Source organism: Saccostrea echinata, unplaced genomic scaffold, assembly GCF_033153115.1.
Source record: "Saccostrea echinata isolate AGI-Se365-2 ecotype Australia unplaced genomic scaffold, CSIRO_AGI_Sech_v1 ptg000027l, whole genome shotgun sequence".
Taxonomy (NCBI): domain Eukaryota; kingdom Metazoa; phylum Mollusca; class Bivalvia; order Ostreida; family Ostreidae; genus Saccostrea; species Saccostrea echinata.
Window position 1 is genome coordinate 9,177,861 of NW_026889776.1, and position 16,069 is coordinate 9,193,929.

General features: G+C 33.2%; 1 protein-coding gene across 2 annotated transcripts in view; it reads right to left on the minus strand.

Annotated features, from left to right (window-relative positions):
* The window catches only part of LOC133193473 (mothers against decapentaplegic homolog 3-like), a 39,230-nt gene extending 28,020 nt beyond the window's left edge, over positions 1-11,210 (minus strand). Inside the window, exons 1-2 of one of the 2 annotated variants that reach the window (XM_061329436.1) lie at positions 10,894-11,210; positions 249-442 (exon numbers count right to left, since the gene is read on the minus strand). In XM_061329436.1, the coding sequence (XP_061185420.1) occupies positions 249-442; positions 10,894-11,096 (397 nt within the window). In that variant the 5' untranslated portion in view covers positions 11,097-11,210. Of the gene's footprint in view, positions 1-248; positions 455-10,893 lie in introns of both variants that reach the window. The other variant, XM_061329435.1, reaches the window with a different exon arrangement.
* Positions 11,211-16,069: the final 4,859 nt, after the last annotated feature.

Consider the following 16,069-nt stretch of genomic DNA (forward strand, 5'->3'; position numbering starts at 1 on the left):
AAATACTTTAAATTAAAGACTATAAAAAAGGGGAATATGATATTTTTGAAAAGCCGTCTTTTCAACATCTTCGTAATATAAATATATGCGAATTACCTAACATAAATGAATAAACGCTACTGTACCACTACAAACATTCTCTAAAAAGGTATTATGGTTGCATTTCCCCCCTATACCTTGAAAGCAAAGAAAATCTTAATTCCCCACTTTACAGATATGTCCATACTGTGAATACTGGGGTGACAGACCTGGGGGTTCAATCCGTGTGTAGTGGTAGGGGTTGACGCACACCTCCTCCCTCTTCATGTGGAAGGCCCACTCACACGATTCTATGGCCCGTAGTTCCTGGTGGTTCTGAAGATCTGGCCATCGCCAGAGTCGGCAGTAGATCACATGGGGTAAGCCTTTTCTGTGGGACACTTGCAGCCGGCCATCCAGTGACCTGAAATCCGAACTACTGACTTTATCATCCAACGTAAAAAGTCATTACATGTACACAATTACATCACATTGTAACCTGAAATCCGAACTACTGACTTTATCATCCAATGTAGAAGTCATTACACAATTACGTCACATTGTAACCCGAAATCCGAACTAATGACTTTATCATCCTATGTAAAAAAAGTCATTACTCAGTTACGTCATATTGTATGAATATTATAACATCTCTCGGATTCCGAGTTGTATTAAAAAGCTTGTCTATCCATGTCTATCCCTACAGAAATGATAAGCAGAGAAAATATAGGATTTTCTACTGTTAGAAACAATTTTGAATATGGCTACTTTCAAATCAAGTGACAACAATTAATGGAAAAAATGAAAGTTTGTTACAAATAAAAAATATTACACAATAGCTAGCCAAGTTGGAATAACCTTTCATGAAAATGCTTAACTCACAGTTTTGTATACATATGCTGTCAAAGTGGGCGGCACAGATTTATACTTTTGAAACTATTCATACTGCAGGATTCAGATTTCAGAGCTTATTTAAATATTCTGTGAAACCTGTCTTATCTGACTTGCACTGGAAGACAAATTTTGTGTTGGAAAAGACAGGATCTCAGATAACATAATGTAAAGAAAATGGAAAATAGTAAAATGGGGATCAAAGTAAGGGTGGGAATTCAGTGAAATGGATTGAACAGGTTTGGATTAGACAGTTTTCACTGTTGTACCAAATCAACAACTCACATTATGTCATTCTGAAAGCATATTCTTACTGCAATATATATGAATTTCTGAACTTGATCTTTGACATTTTGACCTCAAAATCAATAGGGATCTTTTTAAATAGGGAGTTACAATATCCTCAATGTTTTCAGCGAAAGTGTAGTCAGTGCATTATCTAAATTGCCATTGACTTAACTGTATTTTGTAATAAACTTGTCCTGGGATTCAGTGTTAAATGGTGACTTTACCAAGAAAGTCATGCACTGATATCATGGTTAATTCACAGTTAAGATACTTTTAAAAATCTCCCCCAAATCAAATTTATCTTTACTAATTCTTCTGAATCTACATCGCTCTGCACCTGAATACAGTTTAGTTAACCTAATTATTTTACAATTATGTTAATATTGTAAAATAATAAAGTTAACTAAACTGTATAATGCATAGCACATGCACAGCACCTTGGTAAAATGTAAAGAAACAAGAGTCATACAATGTACATTTTTAGCACAGAAATTTGGGTCAATGTGTCTGGGGCAAATCTGATGTTTTGTTCACCCTAGGGAGCCTTGTCTCTTAAGGGTAACCAACAGGGAACATAATGTTTGTTAGATGTGACCCTCCGGAAAAAGTAATCAATCTTAACTAACAGTTCCTCATGATCAGTTACTTTACACAATTTATGTATGAAAATACTCTTCATAACAATTGGATTCCAAAAATAACAATGAAATTGTCTTCTTTTAAGTATATTCATTCATTTGATAGTCTCAATTTTTTTTTCTTTCAGAATTTCTTGTTATATATAATACATATACTTTAAATTTTAAAATTGCAGCAGTGGCATTTCTGCACTTCATAATAAATATGTATGTCTACATGCAGTTCCAATCTTTGACTTCAAAGTTAGAATCCATGTACAAAGTTAAGTAACTCTCCAAAGTAGCCTGCATTTAATAATCTGGAATGAGCCGAATGGGTAAATGAAGTGTATATTTTATGTACAATGTACATTTACAGACAGACAAATGTAAAGATATATCCAAATTTAACCTATAAAACATCTGCATTATGAGGTTCTTTGAGCCTTGAAGAGGTAACAGAAGTGTCATCTAACCTTAGTGTATCTACATGTTTTATCAACCAGGTAACAGCAGAAAAAGAAACTGAGATTTTTTTTAGAATAATAAAAAAATACTTATCTTGTGTAAAAGTAATGCCAATTTGCAGAAACATAGTGCAGACAAGAGGCCCATGGGCCACAGTGCTCATCTGAGTACTAGTAACTTTTAGTAACATTTTGTAACTTTTGTTCTCAGATGATTTTTAAAAACTTTAAGACTTTTATATTCCCATGAAAAATTATGACCCCATATTAAATCCCCACTCTAACAGTCTCTGAATCCATAAAACATGGGAATGCTTCAATTTCATTAATATGACTTGCATGGCTTAATTTGCTGTGATGGAGAAGAACATTCTTTTCCTGCATACATGTGTATCCATTAGGCCCCCAGAAGCTATGGTGGTAAACGGTGCAAAGTCCTGCATTCTGAACTTTTCATGGCACTTAATTTTCACTCTGAAATTCTTTTTTTTTTTTTTTTTTTTTTTAACAAGTGCTACATGTTACCTACTCTTTAGTCTTTATCGACATCTTTTACACTTTTCTTTATTAATTCACGTTCCAAAATCATCTCATCTGTTACAACAATCAATGTTTCCCATAAAATTTCCATCATATGGCAGAATATATATATTTCGAATGACATTTTAACACTTTCGTTTCATCTCTTCTGACCCAGTGGTTCTTGAGAAGATTTTTATGACCCAGCCCTATTTTGTCTTTTCTTGATTATCTCCTCTTGGAATAGGATTTGGTCCTATAATACGTTCTATTTCCATTAGTGAACTCTTCAAAATTAGAGGCGCGTTTGGTCGTCTGACTGGGACAGCATGGTGTTGCGGATAATACAAAACATGCCAATCTCAATCCAATTTTAAATGTTAAATGTATTTGTCATTTCAATTAAAGAATAGACCAGAAGTCTCTGATGAGACTGTAGCTCTACTGGTCTGTTTGTATAACAAAAGAAAAGTAGCACTTGGATTTGAAACATTGCAACATGCAACAATAAATAGAATTATGTATCTTAATGTAGTCTACTTTTGTGACAAGTTATATTGAAATCAAATGAAAACTAGGAGTAGTAGCGTTTTGAAAGTATTTCACGGAAATTTCTATTTTTAGTACGGGTAACCATGACAACACCACTCACCCAAATAAAAAAAAAACAGAAATACATATTATGTATCGTAGTGTATTCTAACTGTGTGCCAAATTAGATTGAAATCAGACCAAAATTGTAGGAGGAGTAGCGTTTTAAAGGAATTTCACAGAAATTTCTATTTTAAGTAACCATGGCAACACTGTTCATCGAATTCAAAAACCAATGCAATAAATTATGTATCTTAGTATAGTCTTCTTGTATGCCTAATTATATTAGAAGCAGACTAAAACTGTAGCAGGAGTAGTGTTTTAAAGGAATTTCACAGAAATTTCTATTTTTAGTAACCATGGCAACACCGTCCATCGAAATCAAAAACCGATGCACTAAATTATGTATCTTAGTGTAGTCAACTTGTGTGCCAAGTTATATTGAAATCGGACAAAAACTGTAGGAGGAGTAGCGTTTTAAAGGAATTTCACAGAAATTTCTATTTTTAGTAACCATGGCAACACCGTCCATCGAAATCAAAAACCGATGCACTAAATTATGTATCTTAGGGTAGTCTACTTGTGTGCCAAGTTATATTGAAATCGGACCAAAACTGTAGGAGGAGTAGCGTTTTAAAGAAATTTCACAGAAATTTCTATTTTTAGTAACCATGGCAACACCGTCCATCGAAATCAAAAACCGATGCACTAAATTATGTATCTTAGTGTAGTCTACTTGTGTGCCAAGTTATATTGAAATCGGACAAAAACTGTAGGAGGAGTAGCGTTTTAGAGGAATTTCACAGAAATTTCTATTTTTAGTAACCATGGCAACACCGTCCATCGAAATCAAAAACCGATGCACTAAATTATGTATCTTAGTGTAGTCTACTTGTGTGCCAAGTTATATTGAAATCGGACAAAAACTGTAGGAGGAGTAGCGTTTTAAAGGAATTTCACAGAAATTTCTATTTTTAGTAACCATGGCAACACCGTCCATCGAAATCAAAAACCGATGCACTAAATTATGTATCTTAGTGTAGTCTACTTGTGTGCCAAGTTATATTGAAATCGGACCAAAACTGTAGGAGGAGTAGCGTTTTGAAAAATTGTTTACAGACAGACGGACAGACAGACAGACAGACAGACAGACAGACAGACAGACGGACGGACGACGGACACCTTACTATCGCATAAGCTCTTCTGGTCTCTGACCAGTAGAGCTAAAAAACTAAAAGACATATGTAAGAGAGCGAGAACACTAAATTTATCATCCATTAATAAAAAATACGACATTTCCGAGGCATGTGTATTGCATTTAGAGGTACCATACGATAAATAGATACATACGATCAACAATAGATATAAATTGATATCATTGTCATTCATACTCTTGATGTATATAAAGTTCACAACAATAAAATATTACATTAGAATTTTCTTAGGATTTGTTCATCGACATTCAACATATTGTTTACATGTTTATGTTACGTTTGTCCAAGAAATCCCACGAGATTTGTACATTTTCCGACTTTTTCACAAAAGTGCGCACTAAGAAGTATAACTCTTCCATAGTGGAAATAGAACGTATTGAACAATTTTGAATCCATTTTACCCAAGGATGGTTTGTGCCAACTTTGGTTAAAATTGACCCAGTGGTTCTTAGGAAAAAGTTAAAAATGTAAAAAGGTTACAAAAGATTATTGAGACAGAGCAACCATGGCTGATCAGAAAAGTTCAGGAGAGTTTTCTGCTAAACACAAATATGATTTCTATCAAAACATAATTCACACCTATTGTTCTATACCTTGTGTCTAATCAAACTAAGCAAAACAAGGCAAGGGCATTGAACCTGCATGACAGAATAGTTAATATACGTTCTTGTACTTTGTCATGGAGACATTTTTCTTATGAAATAAAAAGCCAATCTTATGCTCATATATGTATGAGCATCACATTTTTACTTCACGGTAAATAAATGCATAATAAAATAATACGAACAAGAGCACTGCTAAGCGGAGCATCCCCTCGCGGCAAGAACTTCACCGGTAATGGCAATGTCTCCATACGAGAGAAAAATTCTCAAGAGGGACGTTAATGAAGATACAATCTTCTAGTTAGGTTTAAAATAAGGTAAAGAAAATAAAATATGTTGCAGCACTAATTATTTTTTTTAACAAAATCATCGCCGGGGGGGGGGGGGGGGGGGGGGGGGGGGGGTGTCATTTTTAAACCAAAGTGCATAGCATTGGGGGGGGGGGGGGAGGGCATAACATGCATACGTAACTGGGCAGTTTCCCTTATTCCTAGCAGAAACATATCACATATGCTCTAAGTTTCAGTAATTTACCTTCCTAGGTATATCTCAAAGTTGCATGCTATATGCATAAAATCTGAGAATACCCACGGAGACAATATTTTTTCGTAATAAAAATGACAATATACCGCTGTTGAGAGGTCACTGAAACCATAGACCTAAACTTGCAAAATGTCTTTATAGCTTTCAGGAATTACGTGTGCCTCATGAATAAATTCCATGTTGTAAACAGACACCTGTGGAAATTTGGTATAATGAAACCACGACGTTCATCAAATTACATGTATTTCAATTACTCAGCATCAGAGATGAAACTTAATTCATACAGACTGTCTCAAGATAGGCACAATAATATGACAATACGCAAAAATTTAATACAGTTGGGTGAACTTACTGAGGCGAGTCTATCGAAGCGACCCAAATTTTCCAAGGTTGATTAAGCGGAAGCGAGTATTGTCAAGTCGTACATAAAATTTCAGGGTTTGAAGGTAGTAAAAACGCAATATTTTGAGAAATATTTCACCGATTAATTTGAAAATGAATAGGGTTCGTCCTTTTACGATGCTACATAAGTACGTGGAAGCTGAGAATTGATAGTCTAAAGGTTCTCTTTAAATCTTGCCCACAAGCTGTAACGGACACACTAACACACACACATATGCACAGTAGCGATGCTATATCCCCTCCGCAACTAGTTGCGCGAGGGGATAATTCAATGCCAATCAAATCGTGTTCAACATGTTCACAGGACAGTTAATCATAAGTAAACTAATCCATTGCCTTATTAAAATTTCATAATATTTATTAGAGCTATATAATGATGACATTTGCAAATTACATCACCTTATGTAGAGCAGATATACATCTGACATAATGTCATAGTGTCTGTAAACATTTCAGGGTGAGAAAAATATTTCATTGACCACTCGTCCTATATGAGCCAAGGCAAGTAATTCAAATTTAAAAGACCACAGCTCATTTCAGATACTGTTACAATGTTCATTTGTTAAGAGTGTTGGTCTAATGTAAAGTTTGGAAGCAGTTTGTTTCATTCTGTTGAAATTATTACCGGATATAAAACAAAAAAACTTTTTTTTTGAATGATAACTGAATCCAAGACTTCCGTGTTTTTCTATGGAATTATCAGCCATGTTTAAAATAAAATGTACAATAAACAATGCAACAATAATTTGAGTGGAAAATCTTTTTGACATAAAGACTGCCTAGTTTACTTTGGAAATGAAGTTTGCATTTTACTTTTCATAGATTAGTCTTGTTAAGCAGATACTCATTTTACGACAACTCGCAATCAGAAGAGACTGGCTAATTCATGTAGGAATGGATGTACTGTCTGCATGATTTTTTTTAGCACCCATTAACAGTCAAACAGTCACAATTTGGTTAATATGTACAAAATACAATATATAACATTGAATTTGAGTGTTTTGGCTTACACTGTATTTAAAAATTATCAGGTAAAATTCTACTTGTCATGAGGGACTAGCCAATTATGATATCTACTTGTCCTAAGCCAATTTTCACTCATTCAGGCCAAGTGGATGAGTACTTTTTTTGCAACCTGCATTTGTAGTGATAAACTTAATTTTTCTTTACATCTAACTCAAAAAATGCATAAACTATGATGATCACCTATTGAAGCAGTGTTCATGCACGTTTGCCCGATCAGGGTTCCCACTAACGCAAGAATCTGTGTCCTAGACGCAGCAAAATTATTTGGGATGCAAGGTTCTTAAAAATCGTATGTCCGCGGACTCATAAGTGGACGCATCCTCGTTAGCGAGAAAATTGCAAATCGAATTGGGTGAGGTACCTGAATCATTGCCCTTAACCTCTTGTAACACACAGTACATTTTTGTGAGAAAAAGGGAGCCTTAGGGTTTCTGCCAATCAGAATAGGACCTGAAGTTGGCCCTATCTGGGGCCGTGGAAAATCCCTGTCTGATGTGTTTAATTAATTAAAGGAAAAGACAGGCTTGAATTTAATAGCAATACAGGTGAGAAGAATTGCATGGACACTTTTTGTACAATTTAACAGGTAGAGAGATAGCAGGGTTTAAAATCTTATGACAGAATTAAGATCACAACAGTTGACTGTTACAGTGATTGACCGTGAGAGAAGTTCTCTACATGCATCATTATCCAATGGACCAAGTGAATTTTCACAGGATCATTTGTCAGTTATACAGTATGATTTACTTTGTATTTCATCGAACAGGACCATCTTTTTATTAATGAATAAATGTACCTACAGGAGACAACTTTTGTAATGACTTTCAGATTGATCACTCAAAGCTATTGTCTCTAATTTTCCCGGGTGTGTTGACATTAATAGCAAGCACAGCGAGCAGCATGACGCGAGATATATAAACCATGTAGACTAACAATACATGTAAGAACAGGGCTAATTAAGATTGAAATCTACATATTGTTCAAAGAAATTTTTAGGAGTCCACATAAAAAAAATCTAAATTCCCCAAAATCTTTTGTAGTGCATAGCAAAATGGTGGCTTTATCAAAGCAACAACTTATTTGGAAAAAAAACAATTGAAACAAGGATTTTTAAAATGCAATTCCCATGGCACAAAACTATTTTTTGCATCTCTCTAAACATGACTTTGCATATGCAGTGATTTTTTTTGTTTTTTAAACCACCATCCCCTCCTTCTGAATTGGGAAAAATTAGTGACATTTTCCTCAATTGGGAAAAATCATTTATAGTAAATTAGAATGCTAAAAAATACATAAAATAATCAAACTAAGTAACAACAACAGATTTTGTTTGATTTTAATTTTGAATTTGATTTAAATTCATAAAATAATCATGTAAAAAAATTAACATCAATATTTTGTTGAATGTGAACATGGCTTATATTAGTCACATCTTGTAGCTTCTATTTTCTTGGAATTGCTTTGTCTAATTTCATTAAAAAAAAATAATCAGCATTTAGACTCATAATCTAGTAAACTGTCTTATATTGATAATCAAGTTTACAGTCTTTACTGTTTGTTTTGTCCTGATTTTAGTGAACCCTATGTGTTGTCCATTTTCTGTTATTAGTCTGACCCTCTATGTAATAATGGTGGTCAAACCAAAATCATTATGTCAACATGCAACAAGACTTGTATCTGGGAACTATTTACCAATTCATTGAGAATATTATAAGCTACTTATCTGCTTATATGGATATCTGCATTGTTTTACACATTCATTAAAAAAATCGGCTACATATGCATGGATTTGAAGAATAAAAACGTATTTACTCTGTCAGCAAATTTAGCGACTTTCGTTCAAAATTAAAACATTATTTTTGTAGGTTTGAAATTGGGAAAAATATACTAATCAGTCAGGGGTATAACTCAAACAAGTTATCAGAAAAATAACTTAAATAAGTTATTTTACACACACGAAAGTTTTTTTAATAATAACTAAAATAAGTTATTTTTTTATCCTACTTGGACATTGATTTCTTGGGAATTTTGTATTTCCTGCCAATATGCATTGCATTTTGGGATTCCATTATGTAATACTAGATGGAGTGCACCGACTCCAATAGAGAATTGGTGAGGAGGTGGAGATAAACAGCATTTTAATCCTTATTTTGTGGTTTTATTTACATGGTTTATATGTCCAATTTTTATCTTTAAATAAAAAACTTTCCCCAATTTTCCCAAGACTTTGAAGATTTTTTCTGGATTGAGCAAGGTTTAAATTTAATCAAACATTTGTTTCTGTCTTGGTGCACGAGCAAAAACCTTTGGTGCACGGGGTGTGAAGTTAAGGAGGAATGACACAAAATAACTTAAACAAGTTATTAATTTATTGAAACTATTTTGGAAAGATAACGTGTTTGAGTTACTAATGCTGGGAAAAAGTAGGTCATAGCAAAGAGAGGTAACTCACTGTGACAAAAAAATAACTCATTTGAGTTATTTTTGACAATAACTTGTTTGCATTATGCCCCTGACTGCTAATAATTGGGAAAAAATAGTTAATTTTTGTGAGGGGAAACAGCCGAATATCGGTGGCATTTTGACCCCCCAAAAATCACTGATATGACGTCATATTTATGTCACTTAAATGGCTAATGTATTTCCGACTTTTTCTGTTTCAGAGAAAAGTTAATTCTTCCTAATTTTTTAGACAAATGTTAGAAGGATGGTCCTTGGTGATCTGAAAAAATGTTGATAAAAAAATCTCCAGTTTTGAGACCCAGACTCTACCTGAAAATTTTCAAATCTCCAGTTCTGAGACCCAAACTCCAGCTAAAAATTTCAAATCTCCAGTTTTGAGACCCAAACTTCAGCTGAAAAAATTTCATATCTCCAGTTCTGATTTTTCCACTCTGTCACATGTATTAACAGTATCAAACGAATGTTCATTATTCATGTTATATTACCTAGCACAATAGAAGAATTTCACATTGGTAAGAGTTATCTCCCGTTGTTGGAGTAACGCTCATTTTACTCACTATAACCTTAGTAACTTACCTGTAAATATTTTAACCTTTAAACGCTGTCGGACAATTTTGATCCGTTCCTGTATTCCATAGTATGGGGCAACATAAAAAACATAACAAATATGTTCATACAGATTTCATTTGTAAGACATTGCCTCATGAAGTTGGTAATGGTATAGAGGGAAAAGGGTTGACCCCAGATTGACCCCGCAAAGGGAAATAACTTTTGTAAATTGTGAAAGTCATCTATATATGTTAAGTGTAAAATATATCATGTAGCTTCAGCAATTCTGATATTTTTAGAAATATTTATATAGATAACTTACACCACGCAAATGTCAACAAAATTTATCTAATTCAATATTGTTGGACTATATCAGCCAGGGACTTATATACTATATTATATAGGTCCCTGTATCAGCACATATGCACATGATGCAAGAAACCAATTTAAATGCAGTTTACAAAAAGTGACATTGTAACAATGATTATTTGAAAACAGGTGCCTAATATAACAGAACAACTCCATATCCCTGTATCTGTCTAACTATAGCCACAGGCTCCCCTATTTCAATCACTGTGATTTTAATAAAAGTGATCCCTTTTTGGACCCCCGAATGTTTGTTTTCGATCACCGCCATATTGGACGGAATTTTAAGCATGCTTATGATCTTATTTCATTACATTATACAATATCTTCCGTTTACCTTGGAATTGTAATGCACTTTGTAGATGTATCCTGGGTGCTTATTGCTTTCTTCAGCTCGTCGAGTCCGCCAGTCTTTTTTAATTTTTTCACTAAACTTTTCACAGCTTTTTCCGACCACTTATCAACTTCGGAACTGTCCCCTTTCTTCCACCCTAACAGTGTTTTCACAATAGGAGGCGTAAATGGCGAAAGTGTCGTCATCTTGTTTGGAAATCTCCACTTTATTCCACCCTTATTTTGACACTGAACGCAATTACCACATTGTTTACTTTTTATCAATGCATTTTCAGGTTGTGTACTTTCGCCATATGTAGAAAATAGCGCCACCTAGCGAACACTTCCGGTAACTTTTGGGGCTAGTGTGGGCGGATCTGATTTTTAAGAGGCGGGAAATTTTATTACGGAATTTAGTTAATTAAATTTGAGTCCCTATCTGTATCAAATATTATATAGAATAATATGCAGGAGTTTTGAAAGATCCATATCTATTAGTTTTTATAAATAAAGAAAACAAATGATTCTTCTTTCCAACGTATTCATGAGGTGTCTGTGCAGGGGAAGATTACGAACTCGAAAAAAAAAACACTTTCTTAAATTACTTGGTATTGACTTTGACGCCGATTTACAGAACATCTTTAAATTTCAAGCAAAAGTTTGAGAATAAAAAAAATAGAGTCACAGAAATGTCTAACGGTAAACATTTTCCCTCATCTATCAATTAAGGAATCAAATCAAAGTACTGAAAGTACTCGTGGGAGTTGAACGGGGTCTATATCTTATCAAGCTTTTAGAAACAAAACAACTGTTGGAGATTTGATAGAGATGCAACACCAAACATTAGAAATTATTTCAAAAGCATTTAAAAAATGCGGTCCATGGGCCAGACGGCCAGACTGCTCATCCGAGTAACTTTTGTAACTGACTGCTATTTTTTTTAAAAAAGAAAAAAAAACCTTTGATATTCCCATGAAAAAATGTGCCCGCATAAATTAATATAGCAATATCTTAGCTCTGAGTGGTCTCTAAATCCACACAAAAATGGAGACAAAATGGAGATACTTTACAAGAAAAATATCGGTCCAAATGACCGTTTAAAAAATTGAGCGTGATGCAAATTTTTAAAATATCAGGAACGCTGTGCCCAGGTGAGGGCCACAAAACAGCAGAGATGTCCGCATGGTGACGATGGTCTATCAAAAGACTCTCTATCCTAAGATAAGATACTTGTGAGATCGAGGGCTGTTGAAAATAATAAAGGGCTGTTATTTGTTTTTTTATATCAGCGTACAAAATAAGGTACATATATCTGGTCTGACAAAACTTGACTTTTAACTGTTTGAACTGTTTGGAGAACAACAATAAAATTGTTAAGCAGCTTTAGCTTGTTATATGAACCTAACTCAACGGTTAATATAATTTGTTGTTTTCCACACTTAAGGGCAGAGATTTTTTACCGGGTGGTAAATTTCAGGTGAGGGTGGGGGGGGGGTTATTTTGTACAGGGGTGAATGCCTTGAGGGCTAACAGTCTACATGTGGTCATTTGTCTCCGAATCCCTATACACAGGAAGTGATTTAATGTACAGTAGACTACACAAGAAGTCAAACTTTTGGGATTTTGAGATGATTTTAAATTAGAAATAAAACGTTTTAAATAAAGTTTAATCTCAATTTTTTTTTTCTAATTTCGCAGCTAGGTTAAGGACGCCCATGAAATATACGCCTTTATATATTCAGGGGAAATTAATACAATTTTAATATTTTTTTTAAGAGCACTAGTTTTGATAAATGTGAATTGTGGTGTTTGCATTTGTATATATCGGGTCTCTGCTGAGTTCGGCCAAAGTGACATCGCTTACATCAGCTGTTTGTCACGTGACAGGTTTAAAATTGAACCATATATGTACTACTTCAAAGATCGTAAAAGTTCAACGATATACGGGCATCTTTCCGCTATAAAATTTATTTTGTTTTCTTTGAGACAAATTCCTTAACCCGAAAAGTGCTGGGAGCAACTTGCTCATGCTCGAGAATTGTTAAAAATTTAGCTGTCTTTCTATAAACTCCAGATAAAAATGGCACACGCATTGGAATAATGTTAGATTACGGAATAAATAAACAATGCACAACCAGCTCCCAGCACTTTTCAGAATAGTAGGAATAATAGCTACACGTGTTTAAAAATTCAGAATTTATAGTGAAGCGGATATCGTTGAACTTTTGATATTTTCGAGGGGCTGGACCCCTCATTCTAGCACGTTACTGTACAAATGTGCTCCCTACGGCTTTATTTAAAGCCTACACATTATCAGTTTAGTTTGATAATAAAATGTGGATTAATATATTTCAGAATATGTCTCTCTTTTGGTCCGACTACGCATGTTTTGTATTTATTTTATTTTTACAAGCTACGATAAAAGCTTGATCCACGCCTCAAGTGCAGAGAAACTGCGTGTCAAACTAAGAAATGACGTCATATCAGTTAGTACAGCGAGATCAAGCTGGCTTTCATTCTGCATACACTAAGAGCTATTATGGCAAGATAAGTTGCACATCCATTTATCTTTATAATATTTATGAGAAACGAAAGTGTTTAGTGTGTTTCAAAAAGAACATATAGTATTCATTCATAGCGATTCATTTGAATTGTTTTAACGTGACGTCATTATAGCTTTCCCGAACCTCTGCATAGGCTGACGTGTATATGGGAGTCCTTAACCTAGCTGCGTTGTAATTGAATGTGTGTCAAAGCATCCCTACCCATTAAAAATATTATCATTTAACGAGGTTGGATCCTGATATTTAAAGTCTTAAACTTTTTTTGTCAAGTATATTTTTAGTTTCTACACACATAGCTTAATTAAAAATCGAAACAAAAAATGGGGGTCAATATTCTTCTTTTGGCGCAACAGTAGATTAAATATGACCTTTTTGCACTGAAATTTGTGTCTTAATCAAAAATCACATCTTCGACGTTTTTCCCCCAATGTTTTTATCCAAATAAATCATGGGGCAAAATAAACTATTAGTCTATTTAAAAAAAGACTCATTAAAATTGTGACTAAGTAAAATTTTCAAATTGCTTCGCATAATCAATTATTTGACCTTTCTGCACTCACAAAATGTGATTTTTCTGGCATTAAAAATTTAAGAAGCAAGAAAGTTATTTTAAAGTCTTAAACTTTTGTTGAATTTAAGCAGATTGATCAAAGTTATCTTATATATTAAGAAAAGAAAAACAAAAGTGGGGGTCTATGATGTAAATTTTTAGATATTACTAAAAATGTGTTAATTTTATGTTAAAATTGGCTCAATTTTTTCCTGGACTTTCAGAATATATTTACTATATTTGTCACAAAATAATGAAAGAATTCAAAAGAAATAATTTGATAGATATTTCAGAAGCAGAATAAAACATTTCACAGCAAAAACAGCTCTGTTTGCAACCAACATGGGAAAATAGGAATCTAAACTTAACAGTACTGTATATATTTCAAAAGGAAAAAATTGATCATTTTCTTCTAAAAAACCTTCCGCCACAAAATATAGTCTCTGACTTAATCCTATTTGAATGGCATTTAATCGCGGTTTTTTCATTGAATATAGTTTAATTTGCATTGTAGAATCCAGATTTAATGTTAGAACTTTAAAATGATGCAGAATTTTAGAAATAAAGGTCCAGACCAAAATCTGCTCAAAAGCTCAGGATCGAACCTCCTTAAAGTATTTGTTTAGCTTTGAAAAATGTTATACCTATACTTTGATATATATATATATATATATATATATATATATATATATATATATATATATATATATATATATATATATATATATATATATATATATATATATATATATATATATATATTAGGGATGGCAATTTGTAACCGGTTAACCGATTACTCGGTCGGAACGATGGCAATCGGTTAGAGAATATGTAATCGGTTAGTCGGAAAAATGAAATAAATGTAAATTTAAACGCAATTTTCTTATAAATCATTTTCAGAAAAAAAGAAATATCTACATTAACGTTGATAATTCAGCGTTCTCACATATCCAAGCTGACTTGGATGTAATTATGTTTCTCTGGATGAAGATTGTGGGGTAATTGGTCATTTAATGGTTGAGATGTTAATCACTGTTAAAACACCTGTCATGCAATTCTTTAATGATATTAAATCACCGTTGAACACTGCGAATTAGTATGTTTGTCTTTTGCAGTTGTCCATCGAATAAATTACTAAACAAACATTGTAAATTCAGTGATGTAGTTCAGACTTAATTTTAATTATGGTGACAATGCAGAATGAACTTATGTGACATCTGCTCTGGATATATTTGATTTCTCAGACATGATTCGTGGTTTTCCTTATTTTTTTCTTGTCTGTGAAAACTGAACTAAAATATATACATGTACATGCATGTAGTTTTCTTATCAAGAAAGAAGATAAATAGAATGATTTAACTTCTAGCGACTTTATTAGTCTTCTTGTGTAAATGAATAGAGATACTTAGGGGAAAAAGCATATCAAGAAAAATTAAATGCATATTTTGATACGGTTAACCGGTTAATCGGTCGGAACGTCTTGCGGTTAACCGATTAGCAATTCTGTATTCGATTGCCATCCCTAATATATATATATATATATATATATATATATATATATATATATATATATATATATATATATATATATATATATATATATATATATATATATATATATATATATATATATATTAATTATCAAGCTAAAAATTCCATAGTAATACAGCTTCTCTATTGTTTATACCATGTGTGGTAAATATCAAAGGATCAAAAGTTAATTTGAAGGTCACCACGGGTGCCAAACGGTGTACAGAGTATACACAGAGGCTAGTAAGTAAATGTCAATCAAGTTCTAGCACCCAGTGATGTACCTTAATACACTTGATTGACAGAGGTACACAGACCAGGAATTTTTGAAGGCGGTGATTAAAATTTCTGCCTTTAATAATAGATCGTATGCCAGACCTGGCTGTTTTAATGTGTTCATTTTTGAAAATAATATGTAAACATACAAGTTATCCATATAGAACCCAAAAGCTTTTTTTAAACTAAATGCAAACTTTATGAAATCTTAATTAAAAGGTAACCAAGAAGAAACTCAAGGGAAAATCGGTTGGATCCGG